The following is a 17,503-nucleotide window of genomic DNA, read 5'->3' as shown; positions in this document are numbered from 1 at the left end:
TTCATAGCCTCCAGCCATGACAATTAAAGTGGTGCTGCACCAGATTATATCTGCAGTGCAGATGCAGCCTTAGGGGGGAAGGAAACCTTTTTTAAAAAAATCATCTCTTTCATAGGGCACACAGCAATTTCCACAGACTCTGTCTCCCACTGTCTCAAGACATCTAAGGCACCAGGGCAACAGCAACAACAGTGAAACAGAAAGCGATTTGCTTCTTCTTATTCCAAAATATTTCCTGGGAGTCACATTCTCTCCTGAAACCATTGCTTAGAAGGACTTCTGCCACCTCCACTTCTTGGTAATGTATACCTCCATATATTTATGGAAAAATCAAGGAAGAATTTTAGCTTGCCCTAATTGTAAACGTAAATCAACAGTAGAATTAAAAGATACAGTCATGTTAGTCTGTAGAATCAGTATATGGAGAGATTTTGTAGCACCTTTGAGACTAACTGAAAGAGAGAAGTTGGCAACATGAGCTTTCATAGACTTAAGCCTATTTCTTCAGCTGTATTAGTTGACTTAAGTCTACAAAAGCTCATGCTGCCCTCTTCTTTCTTTCAGTTAGCCTCAAAGGTGCTACAAAATCTCTCTATGTACTAATTCAGCAGTGACAAGAAAGCTTGTGTATTTTTCTCTTCTTGGAGGTTTTCAAGAACATTTTGGGCTGGTGGGAGTCCAGGGTGTAGGATCATAGAGCTGGAAGAGAATCCAAGGGGCAACTAGCCAAATCCCTTGCCATGCAGGAGATCCACACAGCTCAAGCATCCTCGGCAACATTTTACATACATTTTACATACTGCAAAGCTCCTCTCCCCCAGTTTAATTGTTTGTGCATTTTGGTGTGTGTGTGTGTGTGTTTATGTGCCTTCAAGTCATAGGATTTTCTTAGGCAAGGGGAATACTCAGGTAGTTTTGCCAGCTCCTTCCTCTAAAACACAACCTACAACACCTGGTATTCTTTGAGAACTTTATATTCTCCCACAGAGCATATGAATGGAAAGGAGGTCTATGGAGTTCACTTTTGAATTCACAACCTGGCTTTCAAAACATTGTTTTAGATGAGGTCCTGCTGCAAGAAATTCTGGTGCTATGTTGCAATATTTATACGTGGATGTGTTCAACATGCATGGGTGCCGGGGCGGGGGAGAGACTTAGGTAGCACCGGTCAGATCTGTTACAGGTCTGTTATGTAAGTGGCAGAGTACTGTGGTTGGGTTACATCTGCAACTGGCACTGGAATGAGAAAGGCTGCTGGTGCAACTGCAGTATGAGTGTCTGCCTGGTGCAGGAGAGGGATTGGATGCCCACATGATCGGGTGATGGTTCCAACCAAGGCCTCTGCCCTCTTACCTTGCCATCAGTGCTAACAGCAGCAAAGACAGTGGAGGAATAAGGCGCCCAGGCCACATCGCCAACAGCAGAGTTCAGGTCATAGATGAACATGGGAGTCCTGAAAACAAAAGATCCAGGGTGTCAGGAGACAGTTGTGGCCTTTTCAAAGGACCAGGGAAGGACGTCTCTGAATGTAGTTAAGAGCAAGTTCAGACATAGCAAGGAAGGCAGGCTGGCAGACAGGCAATTCATATACAAGAAAGGCTTCAGGCTGGGCTGCAGGCTTCAGGGAAAAGCTGAGAGCGGGCACAGAGAAAGCAGCAATTTAACCAAGAAATATACCATAAGCAGGTTCAGCTCAGCAGGAGGAACTGGGCCAGTTCCTGAAAGAGACAACTGTTTAACCAGCCTGATAGTGGCTTTTCCTGCACCCTATTGCCTACACAGGATGCCAATGAGGCCACATAAGGCTGGAGACGGAGCTGCATCAAAGGTAGATATAAATAAATAAATGTACAATGGCAGGACTGGTCAAGGCTTCTTAAGGCGTTTTTGGTCCCCAGGTGGCTGATCTCTATAACCAGAGAGGGACACATCAAAGCCATGCTGCTAGCAGGCACAGCTGGATGTATATATTCCAGATGTTTGTCCCAACTAGTATCCAACTAGTATTCCTCTTCAGACTGGGGCTGCTTTTCTGCCATCCCTATCAAAAGCACTCTAAGCAACGTCTTCTTAAAATAACCCACTCTCTTTGAAGGAAAGCTGTGGCTGGATCACAGCCATGGGAAGACTGCAATTCACCCCAGTTTGTCCCCCTGTCCACTGTTATGGATATGATGACCAAGTCCAGATGAAGGTGGTTTGGGGCCTAGGAGCACTTTCCAAAATAGGGTTTCCATAGCCCACACAGGTGTGTTAGTTTAGAAGTGGTGGCACAGAAATAAATACATAAATAGAAAGCATAATAGACAGTGGCCCAAAAATCTTCATAGATGAACACATTTTCGCCCCTGCAATTACTGTGAGATGATAGCCTGATTCCCAAGAGTTTTATCAGTTATTAAAATATTAGACCAAATATTGATGGTAATAGCAAGCTTGGGAGACACCCTTTTAACTGTCATAGTCCCATCCTATGCAATCCTGGGATTTGTAGTTTGTTGTTTCACCAGAATTCTGACACAGGCAATATGTCTCACAAAACTTCAAATCCCAGAATTCCATAGCACTGAACTGTGGCAGTTAAAATGGTGTCACACTGCACTAATTTTGCAGTGAAGATGTAGTCTTGGAACATTGTACCAATTGAACTGTTGATAATCTGGCCTTGGACATGAGCAACAACCTCCCACCACCGCCACACTATGCAGGGGCCTCTCAGTGTCTGATACAGGGATGGAAATAATATTCAAAAATATCTGAAAATGGTAATATATATATATATCTATATATATATATATATATATATATATGCAAGTATTGAGAAGCCCTGACAAGAAGAAACCTGGCTGGACATGAATCTTCACAGTTTGGGGCTTATTCTGTTCAAAATTTGGTTGACTCGCACAGACTTTTCTGCACAGGAAAATAGCAAAGAAATATTTTTTTTTGTGCAGAAAATTCTGCTTCCTACACAGAAAACCTTGTTTTCACTTTTAAAAAATGTGAATTTTGCACAGAATAAACCCTCAATTGCAAATAGCCTTCAAAACTGTGCAGTCTTTAAAGACTTTTCACAGCAAGAAGCAAAAAATTACTCAGTGCTTCCTGCAAGAAGAAATTTAGTGAAGAATTACCTCCCTACTCTGGCATGCAGAGGCTACGTAACTGGACCTACTTGATGGTGTGGTCCCAGATCTTCACAGTCCAGTCAGAGCTGCAGGAAATGAAGACCTTGCTGTGGAAGGGGTTCCAGCTCACAGCATCAACTGCCATGTGGTGTGCATGAAAGATATCCAGGAACTGACTGGAGTAGGACTTGGAACACTGCAAAAAACACAAGGGATCACTAACAGCAGCCAACATGATCTTGGAGAGAGCGGATGCTGGCTTCCCTCCCTGCAGCACCTTGCTGCTTAATACTCTATATTTTCCTCTAGATAGCAGCTTTCACTTAACACATAATACTGCTCTATCCCTCTTTGGCATCTTGTGTAGAACCTTTGCTCATCACAGTAATTTTCTTATGTATGGTACTGTAATGCTGATTATAGTTGTGACATTAGGCTTAATAGATGTATTTTTAGAGCAGGGCTGGTGGCAGAATTTCTGTTCCTCAAAGAGAAGCCATGGCAAACTAAGGCGCGTTAGAAACGGCCATCAGGGACGTCCTCAGGACGCCCTAGTTTTAAAAAGGGGTGTCACTTCTTGACGCCCCCAAGCCTAATACGTCCTGAGGATGTACAAGATGGTGGCGCCCCATCTACAAGGGGGCTGCCATGATGGCGTCACGAATGTGCCGCCTCCAAATGAGGCGGCGCGGACGTGACACCATTGCGCCGCACGAGGGCGCTTAGAGCGCCCTTTATGCAGCGCAAGAAGGAGCTCCGTTTCGGAGCTCCTTCTTGGCTTTGCGTCGCTGGGCGCAGCCTTCAGACAGCTGCGCCAGCGACGCGGAGGAGAAAGGGGCCAAGCGGCCCCTTTCTCTTCCTCCCCGCAGCCTGGAAAGGGGTGTCCTTGGGGCTTGAAGCCCCAAGGACACCCCTTTCCAGGCTGCGGGGAAGGGGCCTTTTGCCGCTTCCTCGCGGCCTGGAAAGCGGCGGATTGGGGCCTCAGCGGCTGCCACTCTGGCCACTGAGGCCCCGATATACCGGGAAAAGGGGCGGGTACAGGCCGCTGCTTTTCAGTGGTCTGTAACCCGCCTAACATATGCAAATGAAAAGGATCAGGGGTTCCAGAATGTTCAAAGGCCTGGTCTAACACTCCCCAATTAGTGTGAAGTCAAAGGTTTTCACAGCCGGCATCCATAGTTTTTTGTGGGTTTTTCAGGCTATGAGGTTCTAGAAGAGTTTATTCCTGACGTTTCGCCAGCAGCTGTGGCTGGCATCTTCAAAGAATGCTGGCATGGAAGAGAGTGGGGTATATATACTATTGGTTGTGAGGAAGCGATTTGCATGCTAATCTGTGTATTGTTCTGTTGTGAGTGGCAAGGCCTCTGGGTGTTTAATTAGTGATCCTTTGTCTGCTGGGAAACCCTGGCAGCTTTTCATTTGCATTTGCTGGGTCTTGGTTTTGGTGTTTTTCAGGACTGGTAGCCAAACTTTATTCACTTTCAGGGTTTCTCCTTTCCTGTTGAAGTTGTCCAGGTGTTTATGGATTTCAACTGCTTCCCTGTGCATTCTGACCTAATAGTTATTGGCATGGTCCAGAATATCGGTGTTTTCAAACAACATTTTATGCCCAGGATGGTTTATAATGTGTTCTGCTACTGCTCATTTTGCCAGCTGGCCCAGTCTGCAGTGTCTCTCATGTTCCTTGATTCGTGTTTAAACACTGCGTTTGGTGGTGCCTATGTAGACTTGTCTGCAGCTGCATGGTAAGCAGTAAACTCCTGAGGCTATGAGAAGGCCTCTCCTGTCCTTCGCTGAGTGCAGCATTTGCTGGATTTTCATTTTCATTTGCTGGTTTGTAGACCATTTGGAGGTTGTGTTTCCTCACCAGTTTCCCTATTTCTGTGACTCCTTTGATGTATGGTAAAAACACCTTCCCTTTGGGTGGTGGGGGGGGGGGGTTGTTTCTCTTCACTCCTATTGGTTTTTCTGGGTCTGGTTGCTCTTCTGATGTCTGAGCTTCCTCTCAACCAACAGTTTATTTGATTGTTTGTTTGTTTGTTTGTTTGTTTGATTGACTGATTGATTGATTTCTATCTCGCCTTTCTCCTCCAAAGGGACACAAGGCAGTTCACAAATAAAAATATATACACCACTCTCTTCCACGTCAGCATTCTCTGAAGATGCCATCCACAATTGCTGGTGAAACATCAAGCCCAAAACCCCCACAAAAACCTATTCCCAATCAGTTTGGCTGGCTGTTGAATGATGGGTACTGTATTCAAACACATCTAGAGAGGTCACCAGGTTTGGTAACTTTGGCTGCCATTTCAAAATCCTCTAGAATAAGCAGGGTGTGAAGTGTTGTTCAGGAAACAGAAGCATGGCCATCACTGACTAGAAAACAAGGGTGTATCTAAACTGTACAAATAATGCAGTTTAACACCACTTTAAGAGCTGTCGCTCCATTTTATGGAATGCTCAGATTCGTAGTTTTACAAATGTCTTTCATCTTCTCTGCCAAACAGTGCTGATGTCTCACAAAACTACAAGTCCCAGGATTCTGTAGGATTGAGCCATGGCGGTAAAATTGGTGTCAAACTGCATTATTTCTACAGTGTAGATGCACCCTAAGAAAGGCTAGGGACTGATCCCTGAGCAGACGAGGGATCTGATCAGGAGCAGGCAAAGACAGAGACCTTCCTACAAACTGTGGCTCCCTTTTAGGAAAACTGTATCCTCTCTTCCTGCTTTTCACTTATTAGGATTTGCAGCATCCAACCTTTCTACTGAGCTTTGAGAGGAGAACATTGAACAAAAAGGACACAGCTTTGCATGCTGCCACTCTTCTATCAGTCCAAGCAGTCAGGCCTTCCCATGAAGAACTGTGCAATGAGTGATACAAAAAGGATGCTGAAATACAGTAGGTGCCAAGGGAGAAGGACAACAGGTCTTAAAGAGCAGATTTAGGAAGCAGATGAATGGTTACGGTATTTAGGAGACAGATGAATGGTCATGGATAATGGAAGTGGGAGCTGAGATTCGATAACTGGTTTTTGAATAAGAGCCTTGCCTGGCATTTTGAAGGCTGACAAGGTTATGATGAGCTATGCCATTGCACAATTCTTCATTGTTTTTTCTGCAAGAGTCTAACAAACCTAACTTTTCTGGATTTCATTTTAAAATAAAGACAACCCAACCCATTCCTCCCTTGCAGTTACTTCTCCCTTGCCTGCACATATTAAGCATCTGTACTATATTTCCACAAAGTTTTATTACTTGTTGGTATCGTAGACCACTCTACTTCTCAAATTCATTTCTCCTGTCAAAACCCCAGCAACATCAACATTAAACCCATATTGCGTGTGACAGATGTTTGGCCACAACCATTAAGAACCAGCATTTGATGTCAGAATTGAGACAAGATCAACCAGAAACACCAAAGACCTTTCCCAGATCTCTTGCTGGACAGCTCTCCAGGAAAGCAGTGTTTTAAAAGTTGAGCTTTGGAATATGTGAAGACCTTAATAATAATAATAAATAAATGTTTTATTTGTATACCGCCCTTCCAAGAGATCAGGGCGGTTTACAGCATTTAAAAAAGGATACAGTACAATACAATCACGAGCAGCATGAAAAGCAAATACTACAATACAGCAATAGTCTATCCTAAACAATCAATAAAAAGCAATATAAAAGTACATTACATAGTATACAGCAACAAGAAAAAACAGGACGTGCCCCAATCAATCCCTGATAAAGAAAATAACTAAGCCCCTCTCTATCTCCCTCCCCCAAAAAATCCCCAACAGCAGGACCAGATGACAGTCCATGACACTCCACCCTGATGGTAAAAAACGGCGGGCAGAGTCCCCTAGGCCGCCCCTGCCCGGATGGAGGAGGGCAACGGCAGCGTCCTCTTCGGGGGGAGCCGGCAGGCCGGCTTTTGTAGGGGCCGCTCCCACCGCCCCCGCCCCCTGGAGAAACGCCGCGGCGGCGGCGGCAAAGTCCTTTGGCCGTCCCTGCCCAGGTGGAGGAGGGCAACGGCAGCGTCCTCTTCGGGGGGAGCCGGCAGGCCGGCTTTTGTAGGGGCCGCTCCCACCGGCCCTTCTTGCTAAACTCTTCTTCCCAGCTAAATTGTCCTGGTTCACATGACAGATTATCCTTGTTGGATAATTTCATGGTCAACAATACATGTGAAAGTGTTCTAGGAGTCCTAGTAGACCACAAGTTGAACATGAGTCAATAGTGTGATGCAGCAGCTAAAAAAGCCAATGTGATTCTAGGCTGCATCAATAGAAGTATAGTGTCTAGATCAAGGGAAGCAATAGTCCCCCTCCAGTCTGCTTTGGTCAGGCCTCACCTGGAATGCTGTGTCCAGTTCTGGACACCACAGATCAAAAAGGATGTTGAGAAGCTGGAGTGTGTCCAGAAGAGGGTGACCAAAATGGTGAAGGGTCTGGAAACCATGCCTTATGAAGAGAGACTTAGGGAACTGGGTATATTTAGCCTGGAGAAGAGAAGGTGATATGATAGCCCTGTCTAAATATTTGAAGGAGTGTCCTGTTGGTGATAGAGCAAGCTTGTTTTCTGCTGCTCCAGAGACTCAGAGCTGGAGCAATGGATTCAAACTACAGGAAAAGAGATTCTACCTAAACATTAGAAGGAACTTCCTGACATTAAGAGCTGTTTGACAGTGGAAGAACCACCTGCCTCGGAGATTGTTGGAATCTCCTTCCTTGGAGATTTTTAAAAAGAGGCTGGATGGCCATCTGCCAGGGGTGCTTTGATTGAGATTTCCTGCATGGCAGGGGGTTGGACTGGATGGCCCTTCAGTTCTCTTCCAACTCTATGATTCTATTATTTCAATGTCTCTGAAATTCTATAAATGTACAGTTGAGACTAAGCTGCTGGCCCCTGCTGAACGTGCATCAGGGAAGCAACAACACTCCATCAGTCGTAATGATTCCTAAGCCAAGCATCATCAGTATGTTCTTCTGTCCAAGAAGAGACATGCCAGCCACAGGCAATTTAACAGGAGATGGAAGATGCCTGACTTGGCTGAATGTTTATCTTTTTGTTTTGGTGCAAAAGAGTTCTTCAGGCTGGAGGTTCAGCCCAGGAAAGAGGCTCATTCAGAGGGTTGCTGCTGCTGCTGCCACCACTTTGGCAAGACCTGAGGCTTTGGGGAATGTTATTCCACTTGAATATAATTCTTCCTCCAGGGGGGCAACATATTGGGACTAAAAAGCCCCCCCCCCTTCCTTTTAAAATGAAACTAGAAGTAACCAATTGGCAAATACCAAGACGACACTCATGGGGATGAGGCTCAAAAAAACAATGAAGAAGCCACAAAGGGACTCATTCTGGGGCGGTTTCCAATGCCACATTTTGCAAGGCAATTGCAATGCAGAGACAGAGGAGCAGGGAAGAATTGGTGGGATCAGTGGCAGCTGGTGGCTCCCATGTCAGTGGAGCAGTAAATTCATTCCAAGATTCAGGTGTTAATCCAGAGTTTAAAGGTGAATTTAAAGGTGAATCCAAGGTTTCCAGGTGACCTCCAAGGTAAGTGAACGCTTCCCCCCCCCCCCCCCCAAATTGGCACATTGGACAGTCCTGTTAAAATTAGAGAAAGTCCTAAGGCCCCGTCTGCATGGATCAAATAAAACATCTTCTCTCTGTCCTCTCAGCAAGGAGTCCAGATGACGCATGGACCAACCCCTGGTTCTACTGTGAATGGTCTGGACAATGTCCAGCCTGTCCAGCATTGAAGTAGTTCTGTGTGATTTGGAACCGATATATTATTATTATTATTATTATTATTATTATTATTATTATTATTATTATCACCCTTTATTTATAAAGCGCTGTAAATTTACACAGCGCTGTACATAATTGGACAGTTTCCTGCCCTCAGGCTTACAAAGGGAAGATCCCAGACTGAACGTTGCCCCAGCCAAAGGAATAATTTAGTTGAGCGAATAGATTCCCCTATTAAATATTAATTGTGGGTTGTCCCCTTCTTCCCAGGATCCCAGCTTTTTGGGTAACAGCAGTGTGCAACAGTTATGAACTGTGAATCAGTTCCTGGTGAGCATGAAATGGCACTAGTTATATCCTACTGGTGGGCATCCCATCAGGGAAACTGGTTGGCCATTCTGGGAATAGAATGTTAGACTAGATAGGCTTTTGGTCTGATCCAGCATCAAAGCTTTTTTTATGTTCTTCTTGTTTCCACAGCTATGCCGTCCTCATAATGAAACAGAAGTCTAATTAAAACACAACACTGAAGAAAGCCCTTAATTAACCTGTACCGCCCTTCCTAGGATGCTACCTTTCAGAGGCTAGTCATATATCTGAAGGGCTGTTAGAGGAAGCACTATCTGAAGACAACCTTTGAAAGATGGGGGTTTCTGGCCATTGTAGTTCCTCCCAAAATAACTTTCCTAAGTTTGCCCACATTATACACTGGCTTCTTTTTCTACAGTTATCTCTGTGTACATCTTTGTTCCTTCATGGCTTCTGTTCACAATGCTGCTGCCATGGTTCCCCCCCCCCCCTTTGAATACCTGCTCCCAGTTCACATCACAAGAGACTCCTTTGCGAGGCCCAGATCCATTGTCAGAATGTGCAGCAGCAGGGCGGCTGTTTAGCACTCACATCCGCATGAATGCAGAAACAGTTTATCTGCACAGAAGGGCAGCAGATAGGCCTGGCTGTAATTAAGATAATGACTCCTTGGCTTCCAAAGAGCTTTTAACTGAGCTTCTTTCTGAAATTTGCCATAATTGTTCTGTGGCTAAAAATTTGCACATTATCAGACTGATTGTTGGAAAGTTTTAAAGGCAGCGGTGTTCTCTTCTAATAACAGTTTAACAAATATGCTGAAGGGAGAGTATGGCTTTGGTCGTGACTCCCCATTCCTCCAAAGTCTTAAAATCCCTGCATGGCAATGAATTTGGAGAACAACTTTCAGGTTTCCTTTGCCCAATATTTTTTTCTGCCAAACCTAGATACAGTAGTTGAAGGGTATGCATCTTAAAGGCACTGGATGGCTCACTAGCTTCCAAATGACCCTCCCGTGATAAGTTCTTGTAGGGGGGAAATTCTTTTCCACAAATCTAGTTGGTACAATCTGTTCACCATTTTGCTTTGGAACTCCATTTGGGAAGGATGTTTGTAAAGACAGCTATTCACAAGCCCTAGTCTACACTCCAAATGTCAGGCAGGCAAGTCTCACATACAAACTGAGACCCAGTGGCCTTTCAGGGCATGCTGTCCGACGTACCAGGAAATGCCAGGGGCCATGCTGCAAAAACAAGATAGCTTGCCACAGGAAGGTTCTTCTTACCTTGTAGATTTTCCCTTCTTCTGTGCCCACAAGAAACAAATAATCAATCTTCTTGTGGAAGTCAAACGAGGTCCCACAGCCTGTTTGGAAAGCAGAAAAGGAGCATAAGGAAGGGAGGAAGATATATGAACAGCCAGCCTTCATTGTTGTATCCCTATGGGGCTTCATTTTTCATGGGGCGCTCAACTCGTTCAACAATTCCGGCAGCAATTCAGGTGGATTAAATGACCATTTAACCAGGCGAAGGAAACACTGGTGGCCTCTTTAGGCTGATCAGGAGCCATGAATGCATTTAAGTTGGCCTAGAAGCCAAACAAAAGGGCTGCAGCTTTAGGCTAGAAGAAAAACTGTTTTGCTGTTTTGATCTAGCTGTGCTGTGCAGAGATTTTGCCAAAGCAGCATAACTGTTGGATGCTCAAACCTGGGCTTATTCTGCCTGAGAACTAGCTCTGGGCCTGTAATTCTCACGGCTACCTAGAGAACAGTGTGGATTTCATAAATATTAAGTCTTAAGTAGTTTTTTTCCCCTTACGCTGGGAGCTGTTCTGAGAAACACCTTGGATTTCTCACTGAGCAAAAAAACAGAGTTCTTGTTTCATGGGATAAGAGAAGTTCCTTCCTCTGAGGAGAAGGAAGCTGCCTTTCTCTGCCTATGTTAAAGATGGCAATTTCTCGTTCTTGCGCATAAGGATGAATAATTTCTGTAGTTTTTCTCCCTGCTGCTGGGATGTAGTGAAGATTTCTGTGCACTTCATGGAAGGAATTTGCAGCTTGCCAAGTCCTCCAGGAATTAATCTACCCCAAAATATTCAGGGGCCAGGATCCTACTTTGGGGTGCACGGTGTAAATATCGACATGTGGAGTTAGGTAGAGATTGGGCTCCGCAATCGTTGTCTTGAATGGCTATGATGAACCAAGACACCAAATGTGCAACCAAATGAACAGCCAAGTGTGCATGCACATCCATGCAGTGTTTAATGTACATCCATTGGCAGTGGCACCACGCAAACAATTCCGCTTCTGCAATCTTAGTCTGAATTATTCTGCCAGGAATGAATGGAAATATTCTTTCCTTCCTTACCAAACACCCCTTCTTCTTCTTCTTCCTCCTCCTCCTCCTCCTCCTCCTCTTCCTGTCTAATGTATTTCTAATCAAGTGAAATCTCACCTCTTATTCCTAGGAGGAGGTCACTTGATTATTTGAATGTAAATTCCATGGCTTGCTAAGAATCCCAGCCTTCAATACCAGTGATATAGAGAATGGGTGGGCAACAAGATGGAGATGGAGACATCTACACACACACAAAACATTGCAAAATACCTCCCTTTTTGGCCACATCCAAGGCAAAAGCAGTGACTGGAAGTGATGTTGCATCACTTCTGATCACCATTTTGGTCAGAATAAGGTCCCTTTCTGGGAGAAATGCAGCACAGAATTGAAATTAAATAAATAAATAAGAATGTATGTAAGGTACTCTGGGTGCATCAGAGGGGCTTGCATGCATTATTTCCCAAAAATCTCACTAGCCATTTTTAAAAAAATTGGGTGGGGATTGGAGTCACTAGCAGAGAGTTTTGGAGGGCACAAAAGTAGGGTGCAAAGGCCACTTAGGACCCACAGGCTGCACCCATTCCACCTCTGAGCACAAGGATTGAAGGGCGCATTCAGCCTGTACCAATGGTGTTCAGCTGCAGGCCCTCTGGCCCTTCCATCGTTGTCCCTTCCACCAGCAGTTTGATGATATCCGTATGAACCAGTTCGTTCTGTTAGGGAAGAGGAGAGATCAGAATAGTCATTGGCATTGTTGCAACAATGAGATGTCGTTTTGGAACAGAACATTGTGTCGAGGGATTTCAAAGAAGGGGAGGATCAAACCACTGAATGTTTCATGACGGTGGCTGTTGGTGGAGAATTTTAATGAGAACCTGGACTGTCCTATGTGTCCCATTGTATTGCCTTACAAGTCCATCTGCCATATTCACAGCTCTGTGCTGTGGTGTCTGTCTGAAGACCACATCACACACATTCTTCTTTCACATAAAGAAGACCAGGGAAATTGGGTGTATCTTCTATGGAAGCAGTATTGCTCAGATAAGTCAGGACTGACAGCAACAGATCTAATAAAACTTGCCAAGGGCAGAAAATCCATTCCTCCTGCTATCTCTCACATATTATAAGAGGCAGACTTTAACCTCTGTCTAGGACACACGTTGTCCTAGATGTACGCAATGTCTTTGAAAGGAGAGGACTGAGTTGGGCTGGCATGAAATGACCCTGAGTGATTTACAGCAATTCTTCTTCTGTGAGGAACCAGCAGGGTTTTTCCTCAGTGTGTCAGGGACCAGCATTATATTTGTGTCCACTGACTTCAAATGCTTCTTTTGTTCCTGATAACTCACTACAGACAAGCAGCCAATAGCTCATGGATCCACAGACCACTACTTTGAGGACCACTGATTTACTCTGCTTACATGTCAGTCCTATGCATGTTGATGCAAAATTAAATAGGGTTTATTCCCCAAGAAGTATGCTTACAATGACAACTGTGGCCTTTTTGGGAGGAGATCTGGACATTTCCCACTATATGGCAGTTGGAAAATTTGGGTCAAAGCCTTGGTATGAGGGCGAAAGCTTTGGATTTCCTCTGCTAGTGCTGTGGCCCCAATCCAAACTCTACTTTTCTGTGGCTTTTTAAAGCCCAGAGGTGGGAATAAATAATAATAATAATAATAATAATAATAATAACAACAACAACTTGAGACACGGCTAAAACCAGCAGCTCATGGGAATGAGATAATTTAAGAGCTCTTGGGAATACATGATCCAGAAAATTATCATTTAGCACACTTGCATCTTAGGTCTGTACTTTAAGGATGACCTCCAAAACTCAGTGCTCTCACTCAAATTCAGCTTTTCATAACAAAAGGAATGGAAAGGAAAGGAGCTGAAAGATGTCATAACAGAACTGTATACACATGTACTTAGTCTTAGTTTTCACTATGTAGTTTACTCCTGGGTGGGCTATGAAGCACCAGCATGCTGTAATGGTTTGAGTGTTGGACCAGGACTCTGTGGGACCACAGTTCAAATCCCTGCTTGGCCATGGAAACTAATTGGGTGGCCTTGGTCAAGTCATACTCTCACAGTCTCATAGGAAGACAATGGCAGCCCCACTCTAAACATATCTTGCCAGAGAACACTGTGAAAAATTTGCCTTAGGGGGTCATCATAATTCAGAAATGACTTGAAGGCATACAACAACAACTTGTGCATACAGGTTTGCTGCTTATGAGGGGCCTCTACAGTTGGGAATTGTGAAAGCTAATGCTGGAAGGATAAAACAACTTATTTGGTATCTCCATTTTTCCACACACTGTTAGCAGTGTATCGGTTGTTGTTGTTGTGGTGGTGGTGGTGGTGTGCCTTCATTATTGCATCATAATTATATAATCATAGTAGTTATAGGAAGGCACTAGCGCCTCTCCATGGCTGAACCTAAAAAGTCAGTGCAGCAGCTGAATGCGGCCAGCTAAGTGGGAGGAAGCGATTACCTTAACCAGTGTCCAGGAGACAATGCGTCCATCGGAAGAGACTGAAAAGAAGTTCAAGTTATTGTCCATGTCATCTTTCTGCCACTTGACCTGGGAAGGAGAAATGTAAACAGTATAAACAAAGACTATCCACCAAACCGGGCAGATAGAAGTAAAAGAAATCACCCTCTCTGAATCCCAAGGAATGTAACTCCTGTCGTTGCAGCGAGAGCATGAAGTTGTGTGGGGAATGTATGATGAATGCTCAGTCAGGATGAAATACTGACCTGGTACCATCTTTATTCATTTCAGTGTTTGGGGAATCATGCCCATAAATGACAAAGGATGGAGCTACACTGCCCAAAGGATTCCGGCCCCAAAGCTGCCTCAAATTCTCACCATTACATCTGCATTCCAGAATGATGCTGGGCAACTGACTACGCATGTGTCCTGCTGCCAATGCCACCACTGTGAGTTGCTCCCTGTGAGGTAAAAATGAGGCACCCACTGTCAATCCCATGGCTGGGTGCCTGGTAGTGACCTCAGAAGGAGTGAGCCACATCAACAGCAGTGGTGCCAGATTGCACAGTGGGACATACTGGCATCTCCAGCTGGTTTTAAACTGGTTTAAGGAGGGATGGCCCAGATTCAATGCAGAGCTGCTCTCAGGCCGTGAAGACAGTCCACAATCAAATCAGTGATTTTGAACACAGAATTTGAGCTCTTTGGTCACAGTACTTGGGCTTCAAACCACCAGATTCCAGGCCTCCTTTGGGGAAACTGAGTTTGTCTTCTCTGTTCAAACAGACAGACAGAATTACACAGAATAAGGTACTAAACTAAAGCAGTAGTCCTACTAAACCAATTTCCTGGAATTAAAAATCACTGGACATAATGGTACTTACTTCTGAGTAGAATTTTGAACTGCATCACTTCAAAAGTAATATTTCTGGATGCTCATTTGCTGGTTTTTAAAAATCAAATTCCCTGCATGTAGCTGTGAGGAAGAGTTTTTGTGTGGATCTTTTCCTCATGTACTTATTTACTACAGCAAGAACTTTCTGTGTGCAAAAATGATGGAGGAGGCCATCACTGAGTGGGATGATGATGATGATGATGATGATGATGATGATGATGATGATGATGATGATGATGCAGCAGCTTATTTATATCCCACCTTTACACCAAAACCAGGACTCAAGGTGGTTTACAAATTAAACTTTGCTGATGAAAGTGCAGCTTTGCATGTAGAAAATTAAACATTCAGTCTCTAGTTGATAAGGTATTAGGCAATAGGTTGTGTGGTATCCCTATCACTTTGAGAGAGGCAGGTGATTATACTAAGAGAGATTCTGCAGTGGTGGCACCCATCTTGGGAACGTCATCCCCAGTCCTACCTGGTACCAACATTATAAAGTTTTCAACAGGTGGACTTTTGTTTTTCTTGCAGTTTTAAGAACTGCAACCAGTGCCTTTATGCCTTTGCTGCACTTCTATTCCACTGTTAGCTTTAATTTTATTTTGTTATTTCCCCCCCATTTTTAATGTAGTTTTGTGCTGTCCTCGTTTAATCACTGTTTTATTTGTATTACTGTCACAAGTAATTTGTATTACTCTCGGCCTCAGAGGGAGCCATCAGGCAGACCCAGCAACATCAAGGTCTGCCTGAAGGAAGAGGCCCCTCCCTCTTCAACTGTCATCTCGGCCTCAGAGGGAGCCATCAGGCAGACCAGCAACATCAGGGACTGCCTGAAGGAAGAGGCCCCTCCCTCCTCAGCTGTCATCTCGGCCTCAGAGGGAGCCATCAGGCAGACCCAGCAACATCTTGGACTGCCTGAAGGAAGAGGCCCCTCCCTCCTCAACTGTCATCTCGGCCTCAGAGGGAGCCATCAGGCAGACCAGCAACATCAGGGACTGCCTGAAGGAAGAGGCCCCTCCCTCCTCAGCTGTCATCTCGGCCTCAGAGGGAGCCATCAGGCAGACCCAGCAACATCAAGGACTGCCTGAAGGAAGAGGCCCCTCCCTCCACAACTGTCATCTCGGCCTCAGAGGGAGCCATCAGGCAGACCAGCAACATCTTGGACTGCCTGAAGGAAGAGGCCCCTCCCTCCTCAACTGTCATCTCGGCCTCAGAGGGAGCCATCAGGCAGACCAGCAACATCAGGGACGTCCTGAAGGAAGAGGCCCCTCCCTCCTCAGCTGTCATCTCGGCCTCAGAGGGAGCCATCAGGCAGACCCAGCAACATCAAGGACTGCCTGAAGGAAGAGGCCCCTCCCTCCTCAACTGTCATCTCGGCCTCAGAGGGAGCCATCAGGCAGACCCAGCAACATCGGGGACTGCCTGAAGGAAGAGGCCCCTCCCTCCTCAACTGTCATCTCGGCCTCAGAGGGAGCCATCAGGCAGACCCAGCAACATCGGGGACTGCCTGAGAGCTGGTGGAGGACTACTTCTGCCGCTGCCCCCCCCCCCATGTCACCTGGGAAGAAGCTCCCCAGAACTGCGGAGGACTATCTTGCCGCTGTGGTGGCTTTTTACCAGGGGGGAGGGGTCAGTGAGAGAGGGGTGTTTTTATGTATTCTTAATTGTTTTATTGATATTTGCTGTGAACCGCCCTGATCTATGGAAGGGCGGTATAAAAATAAAAAATTTATTTATTATTATTTTAAGATAACTGAATTCCACCTCTTGGTTATAGGGTGAAATAAAGAAATGGGGAAGATCGCTAGAAAGCAGCTGACAGAGTTGAGACAAGTGAAGTTGAAGAAATAGTTTAGCCTGATTTATGGCAGCTTCCTATAATACGTAATTCAAAAGCAAGAGGCACCCCACACCCCGATGTCTGAAGCGGTACAATCTAGTGTCACATTTTGAATAAGATTTAGAATAGTCCTGATTGGCCCATGAAACAAGTAGCAGTGTCTCAGTGAGACAGAGATCTACTTGATCCAATCTAATCCTCTACACAAACAGCTAGAGAAATCAGACATTTGGATGGTAGAACCAAGGTTGTGAGGATGAGGAAAAGTACCCAGAGACCAATGAGAGAAATCTCAGCTTGAAATCAAATGCCTTGCAAGTGATCCAATTTCCCAATGTAGAAATTCAATCAGACAGGAAAGTAAAAGATGGCCTGCCACACAATCCATCCGCATATTCAACCATGCTGGCCATGTTCCAGTTAAGCCTCCCCCAACCCTAATTCAGCAACATGAAGGTGGCATTTGTCTCTGCACATGGCAGGTATAGATTCCTTTTGGCATCACCTGTTATAAATGAGCCCTATTATTGCGGCGCTTACCACATACTTCATGCACGACAGTCTATTCATACTATTGTACTCTGAAGCACCAAAAAGGACAATTGCAAGCCGAATAGTGGATTTCTCAGCACTCATCTCCACTCCCCTTTCTTTTCATTGGTGGAGGGGGGGGGGAGAATGTGGCCCCTCAAGTCTGGTCATCTGGTCCCTGACAACCCCAACAGTCCTAGAAAAGGTAGTGATGTGAGGGACTA

At 45.1% G+C, this 17,503-nt stretch overlaps 1 protein-coding gene across 1 annotated transcript in view; it reads right to left on the bottom strand.

Moving 5' to 3' along the window:
- DNAI1 (dynein axonemal intermediate chain 1) overlaps positions 1-17,503 on the bottom strand; it is a 204,656-nt gene that overhangs the window by 96,528 nt on the left and 90,625 nt on the right. Inside the window, exons 14-18 of the mRNA XM_089498025.1 lie at positions 14,011-14,100; positions 12,135-12,222; positions 10,459-10,538; positions 3,176-3,324; positions 1,354-1,453 (exon numbers count right to left, since the gene is read on the bottom strand). Coding sequence (XP_089354151.1) covers positions 1,354-1,453; positions 3,176-3,324; positions 10,459-10,538; positions 12,135-12,222; positions 14,011-14,100 — 507 coding nt within the window. The remainder of the gene's footprint in view (positions 1-1,353; positions 1,454-3,175; positions 3,325-10,458; positions 10,539-12,134; positions 12,223-14,010; positions 14,101-17,503) is intronic.

This window comes from Sceloporus occidentalis, unplaced genomic scaffold, assembly GCF_023333645.1.
Source record: "Sceloporus occidentalis isolate IW3139 unplaced genomic scaffold, rSceOcc1.0.p SCAF_1, whole genome shotgun sequence".
Lineage (NCBI taxonomy): Eukaryota > Metazoa > Chordata > Lepidosauria > Squamata > Phrynosomatidae > Sceloporus > Sceloporus occidentalis.
This window is presented reverse-complemented; position numbering and strand designations above follow the sequence as displayed.